The 21,670-nt window shown below is 55.3% G+C and overlaps 1 protein-coding gene across 2 annotated transcripts in view; it reads right to left on the minus strand.

Annotated features, from left to right (window-relative positions):
• Positions 1-21,670, minus strand: part of PADI2 (peptidyl arginine deiminase 2) — a 54,379-nt gene that overhangs the window by 13,484 nt on the left and 19,225 nt on the right. For both annotated transcript variants that reach the window (XM_070458776.1, XM_070458777.1), the window contains 7 exons: positions 16,298-16,359; positions 10,716-10,833; positions 9,874-9,999; positions 4,458-4,636; positions 1,798-1,901; positions 971-1,082; positions 348-455 (listed from right to left, as the gene is read on the minus strand). In XM_070458776.1, the coding sequence (XP_070314877.1) occupies positions 348-455; positions 971-1,082; positions 1,798-1,901; positions 4,458-4,636; positions 9,874-9,999; positions 10,716-10,833; positions 16,298-16,359 (809 nt within the window). The remainder of the gene's footprint in view (positions 1-347; positions 456-970; positions 1,083-1,797; positions 1,902-4,457; positions 4,637-9,873; positions 10,000-10,715; positions 10,834-16,297; positions 16,360-21,670) is intronic.

The raw sequence follows: 21,670 nt of genomic DNA on the forward strand, positions 1-21,670 counted from the left end.
CTTCTCCGTTTTGGAAAGGTACCAGTTATGAGATCAGGAAAGGACGTTGGAGGTTACTGTCCAATGACCCATTCTGCAGATGAGAAGATGGAAGCAGCAGACTAATTTGCCAAGGGGCTTCCCAGGTGTCTCAGACGGTAAAGAATCTGCCTGCAATGCAGGAGACCCAGGTTCCATCCCTGGGTCAGAGATTCCCCTGGAGAAGGAACAGCAACCCACTCCAGGGCTCTTGCCTGGAGAGTCCCGGGGACAGGGGGGTGCCTGAGGCCTCCCTGCTGCTCTGCCCTGTAGCACAGTCCCAGGGCTGCGCCCGACCCCGTCCTGCAAGGCGGCCCTCAGCCTCTCACCAGGAGCTGCTTCACCGGGAAATCCTTCAGGCTTCCGTCTCTGGGGGAGTCCAGCACCACGGGGAAGCCTTTGTGCGGGGCCTCGATGTAGCCAAACTCGATTTCATCCTGGGGGGACAGCGGGAAGAGCCACCCCGTGAGCCCAGGGGGCCCCCGGGGAGCTCCAGCCGGCCTGCCCAGTCCCCCCCACGCACACGATGGCCGTGGTTTCTTACACAGCCCTCCTCGGTCTCTGCACGGCCCCCGTGTGCCTGCACTCACTGACCCCGCTTTAAAACATAACTGGAAACATCCTGTGTACATCTTCCTGCAAGGAACACTTTAACTTGAGAGCCATACTGCATTTACAGATTGGCTTCATTCTGTTGTATATTACTCCACAGAGAGGCCATCCAGTCGTACGGTCGCCCCCTTCCCCCGAGGACGGACGTTTCGTTGGTTTCACAGCCTTCTGCTCCTCTAAGAAGCTGCAGTGAGCCGCCTGGCGTGTTCAGACCCTGTGCATACGCACACGTGTGATCTGACATAGAATTCACATGTGCGGAGCAGCTGGGTGCCAGGGTGCTGACGCCTCTTCTGGCCTGAGTCCCGAGCTGCGTCCTTCCCAGCCTGGGGGGCCTCACCTGGATCCAGCGGTCTCCCCGGTTCATGTACTGGAAGCAGACCTTCAGTTCGCAGTTGGTCTTCTCCACCAAGTTCTTCACCTCTTTCAGGAACAGGTAGTTGTCCTTCATGCTGAGGAGCGTGGGCAAGAGGGAGAGGCAGGAGGGAGCGTGAGGAGGCACGGGCCCGCCGCGGGGGAGGCGCGGCCGCGGGCACCGGGCCGGGCCCTGCGGGGCAGACGAAGCCCCTCTGTGCTCACCTGTGCAGAGACTGCTGGAGTCAAGGGCCGCGCAAGCTCAGCCCTTCCTGCAGTGTCTGCCAGGGTCACGAACAGACAAAGCGAGGAGGGCAATTCTCACCCCGCTTCCCAAAAGCCTTCCACCTCTGACTCCCAGGTTTCCAAGGAACAGCTAAGCTGGCCCGGAGGCAGCGGATGGCTCAGCACACAGGGGCGTGTGGCCAGCATCGCCTGCTCCTCATCTCACGGGGCCTCTAGCACATAACACGCTCAGTGAAAAGCTGCTGGATGAACAAGATGAGCGGATATCCATCACAGAGGAGGGTTCCCTACTATATGGCAAGGGCCCAAAAGATACGGGAAAGAAAAGGTAGCTATCATTTTTAGAGCACAAGAGAACTCTGTGCCAGGACCCTGATGAATTCTTTGCCTGCTTCATCCCACTTAATCCTCGCAGGGGCTCTGTGATGTCACCATCTCAGAGAAACAGAGGCACAGAGAGGTCAAGTGAGTTTCTCGAGGTCACACAGCTGAGAAGTAACAAGCACGACCCCTCCTGAAGCCTCAGCTCTGGCTGCTCTGCCCAGCTGCACTGTGCCTACCGCTTACCAGCACACAAACACCGACACGGGAGGCAGGATGTTGGGGGTCATGATCCACGGAGCGATGCGGAACGTCACAGTGTCCGTGAAGATGGGCGTCAGAGGGATCGCCTGGGCGTGGGAGAGCAGAGGTCAGGAGTCTTGTTAGGGTGCCTTTCCCTCCTGTCTAACCACTACGGGAGACGAGTAATTGCTGTTCAGTCGCTCAGTTGCGTCCCACTCTCTGCGACCCCGTGGACTGCAGTACGCCAGGCTCCTCTGTCCTCCACCATCTCCTGGAGCTTGCTCAAGCTCACGTCCACTGAGTCAGTGATGCCATCCAACCACCTCATCCTCTGCTGCCCCCTTCTCCTCCTGCCCGCAGTCTTTCCCAATAGTAGTACATTATTGAGCACTTACTGTATGCCAGGTCCTGTTTTGACAGGTGAGACTTCACTTCTGCCATACTCAGGGGTAGATACTATTTTAATCCTTGTTTTGTAGGTGGGAAAACCGAGTCACAGACCTCTGACTCACAAACTGTACATGGCTGTCCAGGGTCAAGTGATCAGGAAGGGGGCAAGCCTGTATTTAAGCCCGACAGTCTGGCCGTTGAGTCCAATTTCAACCGCTATCTGATCTCGTTGCATCAAAGTTCTTTTCCTGAAATCGGCTCATGTGGTGACTGAGTCAGACCCGGCTTTCCTCTGTGTTTACTCTGGGTACCTTGGTCTTTTCTACATGTGAGCATTTTAACGTTACTGGGGGAAATTTCGCTCTGTCCAGATTTCTCTTTAAGGAAAGGTTTGGGAAACTTGCCTGGAACCTGAGAGAAGGTGAGATAAGATTTCTTCTCATGGCTGGCTTTGGAAAGCTACAGGAAACCGTGCCCTGCCCTTGGCGGGGAGCATGGGGGAGGCCTTTCCCGCACGGGTCTGCCTTTTGCTGGTGTCTGTTGGGGGGGCCGCTCTGAGACCCTGATGGCCAGACTGCTGTAGGCACTGGGGGTGCAGGAGCAGCCCCTCCCCACCCTGTCTCATTATCGCCGTTTTCTCTGCCTTTCCCTCCTCCCAGGGACTCGAGAGCACTTTGTGAATGAGTAACAAGCTTGGATGCTTACAGTCACCCCAGGAAGCAGAAGCATTTGTCATCTCTATTTTCCAGGTAGGGAGAGTGAGGCATACGGGGTCTTTCCCAGCGTCTCGCAGGCTCAGACCCGGGCAGCCTGACTTGAGCCCCTTCTCGTAACCCTAAGCCCAGCTTCGCCTGCGGCGGAGCCCACGGCATGTTGCCTTGAAGTGGTCTGAAGGCGAAGCAAAGGAGCAAGCTCGTGTCTGAGGGGCAGCCGGGCCTCCCTCTGTCTGAGCAGAGGGGGCCTGAGAGCCAGGGCTCTGGGGCTGCAATTTTGGTGAGCGGTCCTTACGGGTGGGATGCAGCCTAGGCTGGGGGCACCGCTCCCCGAGGGGGTGGGTACTCGCCTCCCTGCTCAGTTCCTGCAAACCAGGAGTGCAGGTGTGGGAGCCGTCTGGCCGCAGGGAGGGCACGCGGTTCGGGACTGGGTTTGGGGTTCGGCCTGTGATCAGAGTCGGCAGCACCCACGGCGAGGGTGCGGGGCCGGTTAGGGACGGAAGAACAGGGCACACGCTCATAGCCTAGTTGGCTCCTCCTGCTAACCGCCGGGCCCTGTGCCCAGAGCTACGCCCACCCTAGACAGCAACGCGGGCTTCCTGAGTGGCTCAGCGGTAAAGAGTCTGCCTGCCAGTGCAGGAGGCGCAAGCTGGATCCCTGGGTCAGGAAGATCCCCTGGAGAAGGAAACGGTAACCCACTGCAGGTAGTCTTGCCTGGGAGATCCCGTGGATAGAGAAGCCTGGCTCCTCAACTAACGTCTGATCTTGTTGCATCCCAGTTTTCCTCCTGAAGTCAGCTCACATGATAATCGAGCCAGACTCGGCCTTCCTGTTTCTGCTCTGGGCACCTCACTATAGTCCACGGGGTCACAAAGAGCCAGACACAACTGAGTGACTGAGTGCACACACTCACACTCACACACACTCACTCACACACTCACACTCTCACACACTCACTCACTCACTCACACACACTCACACACACTCACACACTCGCACACACTCACACTCACACTCTCACACACACTCACTCACACACTCACTCACACACACTCACACACTCACACACACTCACACACACTCACTCACACACTCACACTCTCACACACTCACACACACTCACTCACACACACACTCACACACACTCACACACTCACACACACACTCTCACACACTCACACTCACAGACTCACACACACTCACACTCACTCACACACTCGCACACACTCGCACACTCACACACACACACACTCACACACACTCACACACACTCGCACAGACACACTCACACTCTCACACACACTCACACACACTCACACACTCACACACACACTCACTCACACTTCAGGGAGCAGGCAGACCTGGGGACAGGTGTGAGGTCAGAGAAACACCCGAAGACCACCCTGCGGAGGAGGTAGAGTGAGGAGGACCGCCAGGGCGGAGTGCAGGACACTGGCAGATGTGGACGGGTGGTGGGAGCATTTAGATCTCCACACCTGGACTTCCTCCAAGGGGAGCCCGCTCCAGTCCCCGGGAGCCCCTCCCGGCGGAGGCCCTCACCTCGGCCATGTATTCCAGCAGGCTGACGTGGATGGAGACCAGGCCTGAGAATCCCTCGTCGGGGAAACGCAGGCCTTCCACGAAGAACAGCAGCTCCGCGGAGCCGCCTGTGTACTTGACCACGTGGTAGAGCTTCCGCCGGCCCAGGATGTGGACGTAACGCTGGCCGAAAAAGGGGTCTGGAGGAAGAAGGACCCAGGTCAGGCCCAGCTCCCCCAGCCGACCGTGGGGCGGGATCACCGATGGGGGTGCGACAGCAAAGCCCCTTGCCCTCCAGACGCAGAGAGGAAGCACAAGCGGCAAATGCCACCGGAAGGGCCGCAGCCTGGTCATCGTGCCAGCCCTGTGGCCTCGAACCAGACACCCTCCCTGGCTTCCAGCTTCCTCAGCTATAAAGGGAGTAAGCTCGCCCCAGGAAGGAGACAGGAAATGAGAGAAGCTGAGGACTGGGCAGCCAGTGGTGGCGAAGAAGGGAATTACTGTTCCCATTTTACAGAGGAGGAAGCAGTCCCAGAAGGGAAAACGGCTTGCCTGGAGTCATACAGCCAGAACGTAGCTGAGCTGGGACTCAAATCCCTAATTCTGACCCCCAACCTCTCTTCCCGTTTATATGAAGAAAACACCCACTTGTGCCCTCAGTTCCCCTCCATAGAGAGGGAGCCATATCAGCATCGGGGTCTCTCGCGGTGCGTTTTTCCCCCTGGTTGCACACGTGTGTGGTTGGGAGGAAAGGCTGGTTTCTCCCACACTCCTAGGCCACTGAAATCTCCTGGCTCCTTGCTGTTCCCTCTGCTTAGAAGACTTGTCTCCCTCCTTTCAGGTCTTGATGTGTCGCTTCTGGGAATTGCATCCAGATCCCCCAGAGACCAAGTCAGGGGCTCTGTCTGCGGCGTCTGCACCCCCGGCCTTCCCTGTCCCAGCCGTTAAATGGACATGATCTCAGTGTTCAGCTGTTGGCCCCCAGAGCCTGTCACCTGCGCGGTGGCTGAGACAGGCCCGGCAGGGCCCAGTGCAGGTTGTGTTTGATAAACATCTACTGAATGCACCAGTGCTCCCACGTCACTCCGCACGGGAGAGCCTTCAGGCCAATTCAGAGTGCATGTACTGAGTCACTGCTCTCTGACCACATGGCAAGGACCTCTGGGGGAGACAGAGAGGGTCAGGAAGCGGACCCCAGAAAGGCTCAGCTGGTGATGAGATCGCGCAGATGAGGGAGGCATCATGGCAGAGCTCTGTGGTGAGCGAGCCTGAGGCGCTACTGGGAGGCGGAAGAAGGGAGGGGGGTGGGAGGCATTTGAGCGGAGAAAGGCAGCCTTTGAGATGCCCTTGGGGGTGGCAGAAGTGGGCACAGCGAGGAGACGGGATACTTGCATTGCCAAACACACGGAGGTAGGACCCTATGCAGTTCCAGGAGAAGTTTCTTTATGCCCTGCCGAGCTGGAAGGGCAGAGTCAGCTCAGCTTAGTACTGTCGTCAAGAACAAGGGGAACGGTTAATGAGCAGGCACCCGAGGGCTACAACAGGTGACTAGAACAGCATGGATAGGGCGCTTGATTAAAACATGCAAAATGAGCAGAGGAACCAGTGAAGCCTGGGCTCAGGATGGCGTCTCATGTAGGACAAGGCGCTCAATTAGATCCTGGTTATACGTACATCTCTCTGAGGGCGGGTGACCTTAGTGGTTATGACTTCCAGAGTCAGAGAGATGCGGGTTCAAGTACCTCTTTGGCTTTCAAGCTGCAAAACCCCAGGGAATTCACTTAACCTTCCTGAGCCTCAGTTTATTCATCTGTTAAATGGGAGACAGTAACACTTTTGCCACAGGGTCCTTGCAAGATAAAATGACGCAGCATTAGGAACTGAGGCAAGCTTGGTAACCAGGGGTAACGAGTGGTTACACAGCTGGGACCTGCCGGTATTACTGTATGAGAACCTGTGAATGTGTCGGCAGACCCTTTACTGAAAAACTCATGATCATCTCATTGAATGGTTTAGGAATAGAAGGCAAAGAAAAAACGCCTCACCTCCCTTTCTGTGGGTTGGCCCAAGAAATGAGGAAGACAGATCGAGACACTGCGTGTCCCAAGGGCTTTCTCACAGCTCAGTGTAAAAGATGACATCCTTCTCATGCAGAAAAGACATGTGCCCTGTGTCCCAACCACCGAGGAGGTCCAGATGGCTCTGCATCATTAAGGACAATTCTCCCCCAGGGACCCAGGGCCTCCCATGACCACGTGTCCCAGGCTGCACTTGAACTGATGCTGGGAAAGTGATCTCAAGCCATGAAGCTGACCTGTCTTTTCAGAAAGCTCCGGAACTTTCCCATAGCTCGGGGCAGCTAGGTGGGATGTGTGTGTGTGTGTGTGGGCTCCCCCTGGGCCTGGGAGGGTGGGGCTCTGGCAGGGGAGCTGGGCGGGGCAGAAGGACTCGTTTTGGCCCATCTGCATGTAGTCTTTTCTGTCTGTGGCCTGCAGTATCTCGGGCCAGCTCCGGGCAGATGGATCACTCGGTGGGAACAATCAGCCACTGTCCCCGGAGCCTCCTTCCCCTGTCTCCCATCTCCAGCTGGACGCAGGCCTGCCTCCGCGTGGCCAGCTCCCCCTGCAGGAACCAACAATGCCCCTCTATGGCACGGCCCACGCGCCTCGGGCTGGCCCCGCCGGGCACCCTGACCTCTCTTTAGCTCCAGGCGTTGGCCCGCAGGCTGGTACATGCCATCACCCTTCCGGTCAGTGTGAGGTCATTCCACCTCCCAAGGAGACTCTGATAGTGTGATCAACTGTCCTGGTTTGCACAAGATTGAGGGGGCTTTTCAGAATGAGGGATTTTTAGTGCAAAAACCAGGAAAGTCCTGGGCAAACTGGGACAAGCTGGTCACTGCAGCCTTGTAGAAAGAGATCAGGCGCTGACCTCTGAGATCCGAGGGCAGAACCCAAGGCTGGGGTACACACCCCTGGGTCTTCCTAACAGCAATGGGGACGCCTGTCTACGTCAACGACTGTGATTAACGATCACAATGACAACCCCCTGAAAGAAGCAAGTGTCATCTATGGGGAGCGTTCCACGGACCGGCTACTGAGTGCTGACACATTTCTTATTTGATCTCTGTCTCCAGGGGGTACAGTCAGGCCTCTCCTTAGCCCCGCGTGACATCCCACATGAGTACCCAAGGCCTGGCCTGCTGAGGAGACTTGCCCACACACAGGATCTGAACACCCTGGGCTCCAGAACCCCTCTCAGGGTCCCTGAGCCCCCAGCACAGCCCCCGGCCATTGGGGAACATGAGCGACACGTGACATTTGTGTAACAGCACACAGCCTCATCCACGGCGCACTTGGAGTTTGACAGAGACCTCAAGCTGTTGCAACCTGGGGCTTCGGTTCTGGGGGAGATGGACTCTCCTGGGCTCATCGCTGTGTCCATGAGGCGTGCCCCCACACGATATGGCAACCTAATAACACAGCCTGGGGACGGCGCGGCAGAGCGCTCCCAGCGGCGGCTCCTGCCTGCTCAGGGCCCAGCTCGGAAGGCTGCGTAGGGGACGGAGGTAATCACGAGTCAGACCTCAACCTACCGCCTCCCTCAGGAAGGCCTCCGGGTCACGGCCAGGGGCCGCCGGTAGCACAATGTGGCCTTGGGGGCTGCCCGTACCCCTCCCGCCCCGGCCAGCAGCCCCACCCGCTGTGGCAACCCCGGCCTGCATGGGGTAAACAGCAGTGGCTCAGGCCCCCTGGGGCTGTGGAGCCGGCCTGACTGGGGACCTTCCAGCCCGCGGAGGTCACTGCCCGATCCCGGGGCGGATCAGGAGGACGGGCTTCAGGTGGCAGCTGTCCACTGCGGTCCTGGCGAAACCCCTCCTGGAGGTGAGGGTCCGGGGCCGCCGGGACCTGCCCCGGTTCTGAGTGGGCCTGTTCGGAGGTGGATTCCAGAGCTAGGAGACCCCAGGCTCCCGGAGGGATGGGCACGCAGGGCAGCTCCACCCCGCACCACGGCAAATTGCAAAGCGAACTATTTTGCTGAGAGAGCTTTTTAACACATAAATCAGAGGCTGACAGTCGCTTGCTTAAAAGTCTCTAATGGCTTTCTGCTGCACTTAGAGTCAGTCCAAGCCGTCTCTCTGCCCTGGCCCCTGCCCAGTTCACTGACCTTAACTCCAACACATCCCTAGCTGTGGTCTGCTGTCTGCTCCCCCAGTGCTCCAAACCGGTTCCCTCCTCTGGGCTTTGCACACACGGTTCCCTCTGCTTGCAACACTCTTCCCTCAGCTCGGGAATGGCTGGTTCTTTCTCATTGTCGGGAGACCGGGCTCGATCCCTGGGCTGGGAAGATCCCCTGGAGGAGGGCATGGTAAACCACTCCAGTATTCTTGCCTGGGAAATCCCCATGGATGGAGGAGCCTGGCGGGCTGCAGTCCATGGGGTCGCAGAGAGTTGGACACAACTGAGCGACTGAGCACTCAGCACTTCTCATGGCCGGTTTGGGTCTCGGCTCAGACGTCGCCTGCTTGGAGGGGCCCCCCGACCCTCCAGGCCAGCGGCTCCCGCCTCCACCTGCTGTCCCCTCCAACTCACTCTGTGTCCTGGCCTCGTCATTCTCCCCGCGACGTCTCCCTCACAGGCCGTCCCCTCCCTGCGGGCAGGGAGCTGACCCAGGGATCCTGCTGCTGACACCAGCACCCAGCATAGAGGGGCTCAACACCCAGTCACAGAAGGAATGAGACAGAGAGGGCAGCCGCGGCGCTAGCCCCTCACAGAAGCATGTTTCCCACACCGGGGGCCCGGATGCCCTGTTCTTGACAAGCTGAGCAAGGGGTCTGCTCCTTGAGGGTGCCCACAGCACCATCAGGGGCTCTTTCAAAGTCGGGGCGGGGGGCGACTTCCCTGGGTGGTCCAGTGGCTGAGACTTCATGCTCCCACCGCAGGGGCCCCAGGATTGATCCCTGGTCAGGCAACCAGAGCCCACGTGCTGAAACTAATGATCCCCATGCTGCAGTGAAGACCTGGCGTGCCAAAAAAACAAAAAGTTGGGGGCAGTTTTTCATTTTCAGAAAGTCCCAGCTGAGCAGAAAACACCTGGCAGGGGGAGAGGGTGGGCACCTGCCTCAGGCGTCACGAAGGTGATGTGAGTCTGCGAAGGGTGACTCACAAAGCCCTTCCTGCCCCGGTTCACGAGGCGCTCCTCCGGCCCCGTGACTGTCACCGCTGACTCCTTGAGGGCGGAGAGGCCGCGCCCTTGGGGCCCTGAGTTCACAGGGCCACGGTGACCCTGGCTGATGGTTGGTCCATTACCAAGAGGCCAGTCCTGGAACTCTCCGCCACCTGCCCCCGTGATGACTAAGGGCGCTCTGGGGAGCCTTAGCGGGTGGAGCACGCTCCCCGAGGGGCAGGAGCCGCTGGAGGGCGGCTGGGACACTCACTCTCCACGTAGAACACGCCCACTTTGTCCGAGTCCGACATGGAGATGTAGAGGACGATCTCATAGCCGGCAGGCAGGTGCTCGGGGCCTTTGGTCCGCAGGATCATCTGGGACATGTCCTTCAGGTCTGGGGGCGGCAAGAGGAGGTTGGAACTGAGAGAGCTGCTCTGGGGCGCGGGGGAACTGGATGAAGGTACTCGGGAGGTAGAAACTTCCAGTTACCAGGTATCAGGTATGTGAGGCACAGCACGACTAATCTCACAAACACTGCTGCGTGTCTCACATGGGGGTGGTTGGCAGAGTCAATCCTAAGAGGTCTCCTCTCAAGAACTTTGTTCTATTTATTTAATTTTGTACCTATATGAGATGATGGATGTTTACTAAACTTGTGATACTCCATGATGTATGAGAATCAAATCACTGTGCTGTGTGCCTAAAACTTAACACAGTGCTGTTTGTCAACCCTATCTCAATTAAAACAAAACAAAACAAAGGAGAATTGTGCTGGAATGCTGGCCTGTTACTTCCCAAATGTATATATTATGGAAACTACAGAAAAGCGTAAAAACTAGTAGCTATCTCCAATATCACAGATGACCTCCCATAACATATCTGGAACATCCTTCTGCTCCGTTTTGTAACATACGTGCAACTTCGTAGAAAGTGTGGTTCCAGTCCAACTGAATGATGCTGATAGTTTTGTCATCTGTTCTTAGCAAGAGTGGATACCTGAGTCCAATCCTCAGGAGAGCCAAGGTCACACCTGCCTGCCCCTTTGCCCAAGACTTGGCGTGAGCGTCCCCCTGTCCCCCCCCCCCAGCCCCGAGTGCAGACCCCGCGCACCTTCCTTGCTGTAGACCTTCTCATCACTGCAGTCCTCCATGGGCAGCCAGGGTGTGTCTCGGTCACAGTTCACCAGCAGGATGGCCCCCTGGCCCTCGGGACCCCAGGTCCAGGATGCCTGTGTTGGTGAGGAGAGAGGTCAGCGCTGTCTCCTCTACTTCTTCAGGTGTCCCCAGCCTCAGTGCAGACCCCACAGGGCCCTGGGGAGGCAGCCCAGGGCGAGGCTCGGGAGCAGCCACGAGGCAGCTGTGACCTGGCGAACACGAGTCCTACATCTGATGCCTGGAGAGGGTCAGGGCTAGCACCGAAGGCGGGTTCAGGGTGGGGACGGACACGGGCGGAGGCAGATACAGAAGGCTGGCTCAGGCATTACGAGCCTCACATCTGGTGTGCCCCTGCCTGGAGTGGGGCGGGGGAGACAAGGCAAGACAGCCGGAGAAATGGACAGGCAGGCATTTCACGACGGCTCAAGGGTGCCCCGAGGGAAGGCGGCGCAAGCCCTGGCTGCAGGCCATACGGCAAAGCTACGGCGATCAAAGCGGTGTGGTGAGGGGACAAAGACAGACACAGAGACGAACGGACAGAACCGAGAGCCGGAAACGAAGTCGCACTTATACGGGCCACCAGTCCTCAACAGGGGGGGCAAGACTATACCGGGAAATGACAGTGTCTTCAACAGAGTGCTGGGCAAACCTGGACAGCTACGTGCAAAAGAATCAGACTGGGCTTCTTTCTTACAAATACCATACACAACAATAAACTTAGACTAGAGGCTTAAATGTAAGCTTGGAAACCAGAAAACTTCTGGAAGGAAACACAAGCGGAGTGCTCTGTGACATCAGTCTTAGTAACGGGTTTTTTTTGATACCTCCTCAGGCACGTGCAACAGAAGCAAAACCAACCAACAGGACACATCGAACTAAAGGCTTGTGCTGAACAGAGGAAACCATCAACAACAAAGAAGAGCTGCTTACGAATGGGAGAGATATTTGTAACAGATATACTCGATCAGGGGTTAATACCCGAAATATACAAAGAACTCATAAGACTCAAGGTCAAAAACAACCTGATTGTAAAAATGGACAGAGAAGCTGAATAGAATTTTTTCCAAAGAAGATATACAAATGGCCAACATGCATGTGAAAAGATGCTCAACATCTCTAATCATCAGGGAAATACAAATCAAAACCACAATGAAATACTTCACACCTGTCAGAACGGCTATCACAACAAAAGACAACAAATAATTGAGGCTGGCGAGGAGGTGGAAGGGAACCCTTGGGCACTGTTGGTGGGAACGTAAGTTTGTGCGGCCACTATGGAAAAAGTGTGAAGATTCCTCCAAAAAATTAAAAATAGAACTTCCATACGATCCAGAAATTCCACTCTTAGGTCTTTATCTGAAGAAAACAAAAACACAAATTAGAAAAGATATATGTACTTCTATGTTATTGCACTATTATTTACAATAGCCAAGATATGGAAGGAACTTAAGTGGCTATCAGTAATGAATGGATAGTGAAGACGCAGTACATATACACAATGGAATAGGACTCAACTACAAAAAAAAAAAAAAAATCTTGCCATTTGCAACAACATGGATGACCCTAAGTGAAATAAGTCAGAGAGAAAAAAATACTGCTGTATGTTACAAGTCAAAGGTGTGAAGAGAGGAAATCTTAAGTGTTTCCAACAAAAGGAAAGCTTTTTTTCTACTTCTAAAGATTTAGGGCAGGAGGAGAAGGGGGCAACAGAGGATGAGATGGTTAGACGGCATCACCCAAACAATGGACATGAGTTTCAAGAAACTCCAGGAGATGGTGAAGGACAGGGAAGCCTGGTGTGCGGCAGTACCTGGGGTCGCAGAGGGTCGGACATGACTGAGTGACTGAGCAACAACAGCTCCGCATCTGTGTGAGATGATGGGTTTACACGGAGCTGAGCATCTTATGATGATTGTGAGTCAGATCATTAGGCTGTGAGCCACAGAGCCCACGCGTGTAACAGCGAGGGAGCCCACACGTCACAGCGAGGGAGCCCACACGTCACAGCGAGGGAGCCCACACGTCACAGCGAGGGAGCCCACACGTCACAGCTAGGAAGCCCACACGTCACAGCTAGGGAGTCCACGCAGGTAACAAAGATCCCGAGTGCTGCAACCAAGCCTCGATGCAGCCTGGATAAATAAATAAAGCCATCCTGCTGTACACCTGAAACATACACAGTGATATGCATCAATTATATCTCAATAACACTGGAAGGAAAAGAGCCGTACCCAGAGGGGCTCCGGGCTCTTGGGTGAACAGACTCCCAGCGATTTCCAAACTTGCTCTGAGTTCTCCCAGTGGGACCTGTAAGGTGATCCCTTTTCAAGACTGCAGCCAGAGTGATATTAGGACAAACTCCAACCAGATCGAGTTGCTTCCCTGCTTCCCCTTGTCAGGGGCCCCCCGTTGACTCGGGATGAAGCTCCCGGCCCTCCCTGTGGGCTGTGGGCCCCTGTGAGACCTGCCCACCTTGGCCTCTCTTTCTGTCTGCCTCCCCCTCGCTGGCCGCCTCCCGGCTCCCAGAAGACTCCAAGCTCAAGCGTTCGAGTGCTGGTCCCTCTGCCTGGAAAGTGGTCCTGTCTCGCTTCACCTGGCCAACTCCACCCCCCCTTCTGGTCACAGAGCATAACCACTCCTTCCTCCTGGAAGCCTCTCTGATATTCTAGACCAAAGCAGCTTTCCCTGGGTTCACACTTAGGACACTGTACATGTTCCTTCTGGGGCGGACTCAGGACAACTGTGATGAAACCGCCACCAGAGTCACTCTTCATTTAACGTGCCCCCAACCGTCCTGGGCTGCAGGCTCCCTCATGCCAGGGGCTGCCTGTCTCTCCTTCTCTTGACATCCCCCAGGCCTGACCCAGTCCTGAAACATAAGAGATGTTGAAAAAATATTTATGGTATGAATCAAAACAACAATGAGGTACCTCACACTGGTTAGAATGGCCATCATTAAAAAGTCTGCAAATAACAAATGCTGGAAAGGGTGTGGATAATAGGGAACTGTTGGTGGGAATGTAAACTGAAGCAGCCACTGTGGAGAAAAGAACGGAGGTTCCTCAAATAACTAAAAATAGAGTTGCCACATGATCCAGCAGTCCCACACCTGGAGATATTCCCAGACAAAACCATAATATGAAAAGATACATGCCCAGCATGTTCACCGCAGCACTGGTCACAGTCTCCAAGACATGGAAACTACTACTCGTCCACCAACAACAAATGGATGAAGAGGGTGTGGAACACACACACAATGGAATATTACTCAGCCACTAAAAAAACGAAACAATGCCATTTATAGTAACACGGATGACTTAGAAATTATCATACGAAGTCAGAAAGAGAAAGGCAAACACCAGTGATACCATTTATATGCGGAATCTAAAATACGACACAAATGAACACATCTACAAAACAAAAACAGACTCCCAGATACAGAGAGCAGACTAGTGGTTGCTGAGGTGGTGGGGTGGGAGGACTGATAATTTGGGATTTGCACACGTAAACTAGTATGTACAGGGAGGCTAGACCACAAGGTCTGACTGCTTAGCACAGGGCGTTGTATTCACATACTGTAATAAACCGCGATGGAGAAGAACATGAAAAAGAACACACAGGTGGATACAAGTTACTCTGCTGTGTAGCGGAAACTAACACAGCACTGTAAATCAAGCAGACTTCAATGACGTTAGTGTTTATGAGATGAATGAAGAAGACATTAAACTGCACTGGCCCAGATGAAGGAGTCAGGGTAAGTCCAGGGCCACAGGGGCTGGGTGACCCCCCAGCTCCTCGGGGGAAGCAGGGGCGCCCTGGGACCTGCCGTGGTGTGGCTGCAGACACGGCACAGACCTGTGGGGCTGACTCGGCCTCAGGAAGGCGGGGCTGGGCAACCAGGAACCTCGGGGAGCGGGCTCCCCTACAGCCCCGAGGAGCTCCCAGAGGTGTGTGGAGAGTTTGAAACTGGCTGCCCGGCCCCAGGCTTCTCACTGGGCTGTATTAACTTACTTTTTAAAGTATCCATCTCCATATAATTTAAACCAGGCTACAGGTTGTTATTATAAAAGTAATGTATGCCCATGGCAAACATCTAAGTGCTCTAGAAGAGCAGAAAATGGAAAGCAGAAGCCCAGATGTGCACAGAGCAAAACCAGCAGAGCTTAAAGCCGGGGTGAGAGTCGCACTACCACTCGTGAGCTAGAGAGCCAGTGGGGTGCTGCGTGATTCAGGGGTTCACACCAGGGCTGGAGAGGCGGGAAGGGTGGGGGGGGGAGGTTCAGGAGGGAGGGCGGCATCTACACCTGTGGCTGACCCACGCTGGTGCATGGAGGAAGCCAACACACACTGTAAAGCCATATCCTTCAATTAAAAATAGACAAATTAAAAACAAAACAAAACAGGGGTGAGGAAAACGACTTGGAGAACACACGCCGTCTGCACAAGTTAAAAATACACACACCCTGACCACACCGCATGTTTCGCAAGAATCACAAGAACGGAAAGTGACATGTTAAAATCATTCAAGTGGCCCTTTGCAGGGGAGCAGAATGGAAGTGAGGGATGTAGGATTGAGGAGAATAAGTGAATGAACAAATGTGCTCAGTCGTGTTCGACTCTTTGAGACCCCATGACTGTAGCCTGCCAGGCTCCTCTGTCCATGGTAGTGTCCAGGCAAGAATACTGGAGTGGGTTGCCAGGCCCTTCTCCAAGGGATCTTCCTGACCCAGGGATCGAACCCAGGTCTCCCACACTGCAGGCGGATTCTTTACCATCTGAGCCACTGGGGAAGCCCAGACAAACAAATAAATGAATAAACAAAACCAGGAAGAGGATGTGCGTGCATCATTAGAGATGACACGCCTAAGTATACTATCAAGGATGAAACAGATCACCAGCCCAGGTTGGATGCATGAGACAAGTGCTCAGGGCTGGTGCACTGGGAAGACCCAGAGGGATGGGAGGGAGAGGGAGGCGGGAGTGGGGATCGGCAAGGGGAACACATGTAAATCCATGGCTGATTCATGTCTATGTATGGCAAAAACCACTACAATATTGTAAAGTAATTAGCCAATTAGCCTCCAACTAATAAAAATAAATGGGAAAGAAAATAAAATAAATAATACATTAAAAAAAAAAGAGAGATGACACATCTTGAATTGGGAATGATTATTGCAATCTTCTGCTCCTCATGGCCAAAAAAACCCAAAAAGGCAAAACAATAAGAGCAAATGCTTTGGCAGCACTTCCTCTGTGGCAGGACGTTCATCCTTTACACCAACTGCATGAACTGGGTGTCCCCACCCTCTGGATGGGCCACTGAGACTTGGGGACCAGCTCCGTGGCTGTTCCTCTAAGGAGCTTGCTCCTCGGTGGACTCTGTCAGTGGTGTGTGTGTGTCTGGGAACTTGTCTTCTCATCTGTAAAGTGAGAGTTGTCGAAGTTTCCTGGGAGGACTGAGGCTGCCTACAGGCCCCAGCCTGGGGCTCTGGCCCGGGAAGCCCCCATTCAGGGCTGCCTGCCCTGGGAGTGAGGTACCTTTCTTGGGTTGTTCTTCTCCACCACGCCGTCCCGGTCTGCATCCACATCCAGGGAGATCTCTGCGGACAGACACAGGGGTGAGCTGCTGGGCTGCCAGAGAGGGTGGGGCGGGGACAGGAGGAGGGCCCTACGGGGTTAGGGTGCAGCTCACTCGAGGGAAGAGCTGTGCTGAGGTCACCTTAGCCAACTCCCCGCCTCAACACCCCACTGCTGGATGGGAACACAAGTGGGCACCGTGCAGACCGCGAAGCTCAGGGAGGTGCCGCCAGGTGGGTCTGCGGTCTGCTGCCGCCTTGCCTCTCCTCTGCAGCTCGGGGTGGTGGGAGCGATGAGCCGCACCAGACGGATCTGGGGCTCAGAGAGGTCAAGGCGTGCGCCTGGGGCACAAGGTCACAAGGTCCCACGAGGAGGTCTGAAGCATAGACTGCGTTCGGTGTGAGTCAAAGCTCAGATGTTGGAACTTTCACGGGACTCCCTGCCTGCCTTCCTGGCCTGTCCGGGGTGTGTGTCCACATGTGCACCTGTGTTTCTCTTCCAGAACTCCCGGGGGTCTAGACCCACCTCTAAGGACTGAGGGTTTACTTTGGGTGGAAAACTGGATCTTCAGCTCCTATTGATCTGACTGTGCCCAAGAGGCCAAGCCGCCAGAGGACCCAGGGTGGGGTCCTCGCTGTCCTTCCTCTGGGGGAGGCACCTTCTCTGTTCGTAGGCCTATGTGGGGCAGTGAAATGAGCCCAGAGTTCAGCATCAGACAGCACTGAGTTTGAACCGTGGTTCTCGGCTTATAACCTGGGTGGCACTGGGCAGCTTAGGCAGCTTTTCTGAGCCCCGGCTGTGGAATGGAAACGGAGGCTTTCCTGGGGGATGAGCTGCCCTGATTGAAGAGGTAGGCGCTGCTGGCGTTGTGAGTCAGACTCTTGCTGAGTTGCTGCTGTGGGTCTGCCCTGTGCATTGTGGGGTGTTTAGCCACACCCCTGGCTTCTACCCCTGGATGCCCATAACATCCCCCCAGCTGAGACAACCAAAAGGTCTCCAGATACTGCCAAAGGTCCCCTGGGGGAAACACGGTCCCCGAGTCGGAGACCAAGAGGGTGAGGCAGGGGAACTGTTGGGAAGGTGGCGGGAGCAACAGGCAGAGCGAGGCGAGCCGGGCCCAGGTCGAGGACGGCCTGTGGGCTCGGCCTCAGGCTGAGCACGACTTGGACGGAGGCCGGAGCTGGGTGAGAACGAACGGGTTCCTGGTCGGTTCTGCTGGCAGCCGAGCTGTGTCCCCGGTGGGGGGGGGCAGGCGTGCCCCTCTCTCTCTTAAGTCAGGGGTTATACTGAGGGCCTCCCTTTGCCCACAGCCAGATTCCCTCCTCACCCTGACTGTGGCTTTTCCAGGTCTGGAAGGAGGTGGAGGGGGGTTCTAAGGGCGCCGAGTCCTTGGGAGAGGGAGGCAGTATCCCCACTTCTGCAGCCCCAGGTTAGATGCTGTAGGAAATAATTATATAAACTCCTCCCACTGATCCCATTCACACAGCAAATCACTACCGAGCATCGACTGTGCTCCAGGCCCCACACACGGGGATCAGGGTGGGCAATCAGGCCGTAGTGCCTGCTCTCAAGGAGCCTCAGTCTTATGTGTGTGCGCTTAGTCGCTCAGTCGTGTCTGACTCTGGGATTCCATGGACTGTAGCGCTCCAGGCTCCTCTGTCCATGGGATTCTCCAGAAAAGAATTCTGAAGTGGGGTTGCCATTCCCTTCTCCAGGTGATGTTCCCGACCCAGGGATCAAACCCGGATCTCCTGCATTGACAGATGGATTCTTTACCGTCTGAGCGCCCCGGGGAAGTCCTATGAGATAAATATTATTGTTCCCACTTTACAGACGAGCAAACTCAGACTTGGAGATGTCACTTGTCAGCAAACTAGTGATCTGGGGGGCTGGTGCAGGATAAGAATTCTATGTAGAAAGCGGAAAAGGCAGCCCCACCAGCTACTGTTAGAGGTAGAAGGCTCAAAGGGAGGACCAATATTGATACTGGCTCCCAGACAGCCAGGAACTTGCCAGCGGGACACTCCCCAGGGAATGCTGCTGTGCGGGGAGGCTGGCTTCCTGAAGCTTCTCCCAGGGGACCTGCTGCAGACACAGCCTCCTCCAGGAATCACTCTGTGCTTTTCAGGATAGCAATCTCTCCTGGGTGTACAGTTGTTTGCAGACAGTAGAGCACTTCCCATAGGTGTTTTCCCTCCAGTCACCACCCTCCCAGCCATCCTGCCATAAATAGGAGGAAGCGGGGCAGCCAGCAGGGCAGTGACTGTGAAGACCCCAGGTTGTACAGAGCCAGGGGGCCTCGGGCTCCAGACCCCGCCCTTGGCTGCGTCCTCCACAGTCTCAGGCTGACCTCCGCCCTGCGTTGTTTCCAAAACCGAAGCCCGCCTTCCAAGGCGCAGGACTCACTGCTCTAGAGGTCGCGCCCAGAGGAGGGCCGACTCCCCACCCTGGCGACCCTGCGGCTTTGGTCTCTAGGCTGCAAGGCGCCACCGCATCATGGCTCCTGTGGTCCATGAAAGCAGTGGTCACAGGAGAGAAACCAGGAGCGCTTCCCTGAACTTCACTATGAACTTCTCGTTATTCTGGGCCGCACCACGCGGCTCGTCAGCTCTTAGTTCCCTGACCAGGGACGGAACCTGCGGTGCATGCCAAGTCCTAACCACCAGGGCGGCAGGGACCTCCCCATGATGAACTTCTTACATTAAATTTTTGTTATCGATGTAATATCTGCACAAGTGCAAAAAAAAAAAAGAAATCAAAAAGAGTACCAAACAGCTTCTAAAAAACCCCAGGGGTTCTTTGTTTAGCCTGTCCCCTCACCTGCCTGAGGCAAGCTCTATAATACCGAATAATAGGCCTATTATTTTTTTCTCGGTTTATTCAATTGGGACAAATTTCACTGACTTCCTGTTATGAAATCACATAATCGGGCTCCCTTATCGCCCACCTCCCGACTTCCCACGGTGCTTTGACACCTTCTCTCTTGTGACTCTTGACAAAACTTCATGGTCAGTTGGAATAGCCTCCTCACCCTGCTGCCCTCACTCAGAAATTCCCTCAAGTTACAAGCCATTCCTCAAGAATTTCTCCCCTTCAAAGCTTCCCTCAAGGTCCAGTTTAACTGGATTCCAATGGGATGCTCCTGAGGAGATGGGAGCAGGCTTGCGGCCTGCCCAGGGCTCTGCCTCCCGGAGCGGCTCTATCTTCTCTAGGGAGGGGGAGGCGACATCTGTTTCAGGGCTTCTGGGCTCCAGACATTTCCCGGAGGCTCCAAATCCTGCCTCAGCTCCCCAGAATAGCCCCAAGGTGTCAAGTGGCACCCAGGGTGTGGGGCAGATTAACTGGAAATGTCACCAGGACTGGACTCAAGGCAGCCTGCCCTGGAATCAAGACACCGGCCTCAGCTTCCGCACGAGCGCTCTGGCGGCCATCAGCCCCCGCACGGCGTCAGGGCCCCTGGCCTTCCTGCCGGACGGGGCGGCTTGGGGCGTGGCAGGGAGAGGACTCTCTCCCCGACAGTCGCCGGCGGTGGTGATCCTGGGTCTGGGAGGGGGTGCAAGGAACGAGGGCCTTAGGTTGATGTGAAAAATCCTCCAGGGTCCCATCCACGTGCTCCTCCCTTTGCAGGGCCTTGGCAAAGAGGGTGAGGCTACGCCCCTCTCCACCATCCTCCCCTCAAACCCCCTTAACAGCGAGGATGTTGCAAATCAGCCCTACCCAGGGGCTTGGAGGCTCTCCGGGATCAATGAGCTCAAAACTCACTTTATAGCCGCGAAAAAGTGAGATCCAGGGAACTCCCTGGTGGTCCAGTAGTTAGGACTCTGTGCTTTCATGGCCAAGGGCCTGAGTTTGATCCCTGGTTGGGGAACTAAAGCCCCACAAGCAAGCGGCACAGTCCCCCCCGAAACACACAAACACACACACACACACACAAGTGAGGTCTACGGGGGAGGGCATATCACAGGTTTTTGGCGAGACTGGGACCGAGAACCATAGCCTGATTTCACAGAGGACATCATGATTTTGTTCTCGATAACAGGAAGAAGATTGAGGAACAATAAGGTTCTTCAGCGTCACAGAGGCAGAGAAAATGGGCTGCCCCATGCCCCAAGAGGAAGGGACAAAAGCAAAGAGTATTACCTGAGCACCTAGCCCCTGCCAGGCCTGGGGATGCCCCATCCCACTGAACCCCTATAAGCACTGTGCAAGAGTACACTGGAAACCCATTTTGCAGATGAGGAAACTGAGGTTCACCAGAATGGTGTTCATAATGTGGCTGGAGGGGAGAGAGCCAGAACTTAGACCTACTGTATTTCTGTCCACTTTGAGGCCAGGGCTCTTTCTACCCAGTGCGGACTCAGGATAGAAGTAGGGTGAAATGGACACTAATACATCCCTGGGGGACAGTCCCACCATCCTGGGTCATTCAAGGCGTTCTTGCCTATGAGCTGCCACCCCCAAATGATCACTCAGGCCGTGGGCATCCTGGGGCAGATCCCTGAGGGAAGACAAGATCCGGATGGGTCAGACAGACCAGTGAGTGGGTCCCAAGGGAAGCCTAGTTTTCCCCAGGCTCCCTGGGGAAACATAAGCTCAGTGGGGCGAGTTTTTCATAAAGCTTTACTTCTGCAATGTGAACGACTATCTTCTGTTTTGACATTATGCCCTGCCTACTTTTCAGGTGCTAACATGTTAACATGATGGTGATAGTTGACGGTAAATTGCTTTATTAATGTCTTTTTTGGGGCCAACCTTCAAAATTGTTAGGTTTACTAATTTGGTGGGGAGGGAACATTTTACTGACCCATAGAACCTAAATATCTGGAACTTGTGGCAGTTAAAGAAATAACTCTTCAGTGAGACCGTCAGCACCCCAGAAGGACGAGCCTGGTCATTCATCATGGATTCGGTATCTTCTGCAGTCTCGGCCCTATGGCACCCTCACTTGTCGTTTAGTTGCTAAGTCAGATCTGACTCTGTGACTCCATGGACGGTAGCCCGCCAGGTTCCTCTGTCCTTGAGTTTCCCAGGCAAGCATACTGGAGTGGGTTGCCATTTCTGCCTCCAGGAGATCTTCCCAAAACCCAGGGACCGAACCCACGTCTCCTGCATGGGCAGGCAGATTCTCTGTCCGTGAAGGACCAAGGAAGCTACGCCTGCCTCCTCACAATGTTACTGTGCCGCCCGTCCTGGGCCCGCGCCGGCCTCCTCACGGTGTTACTACACCATGAGTCCCGGGCCCGCGCCGGCCTCCTCACGGTGTTACTACACCATCAGTCCTGGGCCCGTGCCGGCCTCCTCACAGTGTTACTACACTATCAGTCCCGGGCCCGC

Source organism: Odocoileus virginianus, chromosome 30 (genome assembly GCF_023699985.2).
Source record: "Odocoileus virginianus isolate 20LAN1187 ecotype Illinois chromosome 30, Ovbor_1.2, whole genome shotgun sequence".
NCBI classification, from domain to species: Eukaryota; Metazoa; Chordata; class Mammalia; order Artiodactyla; family Cervidae; genus Odocoileus; species Odocoileus virginianus.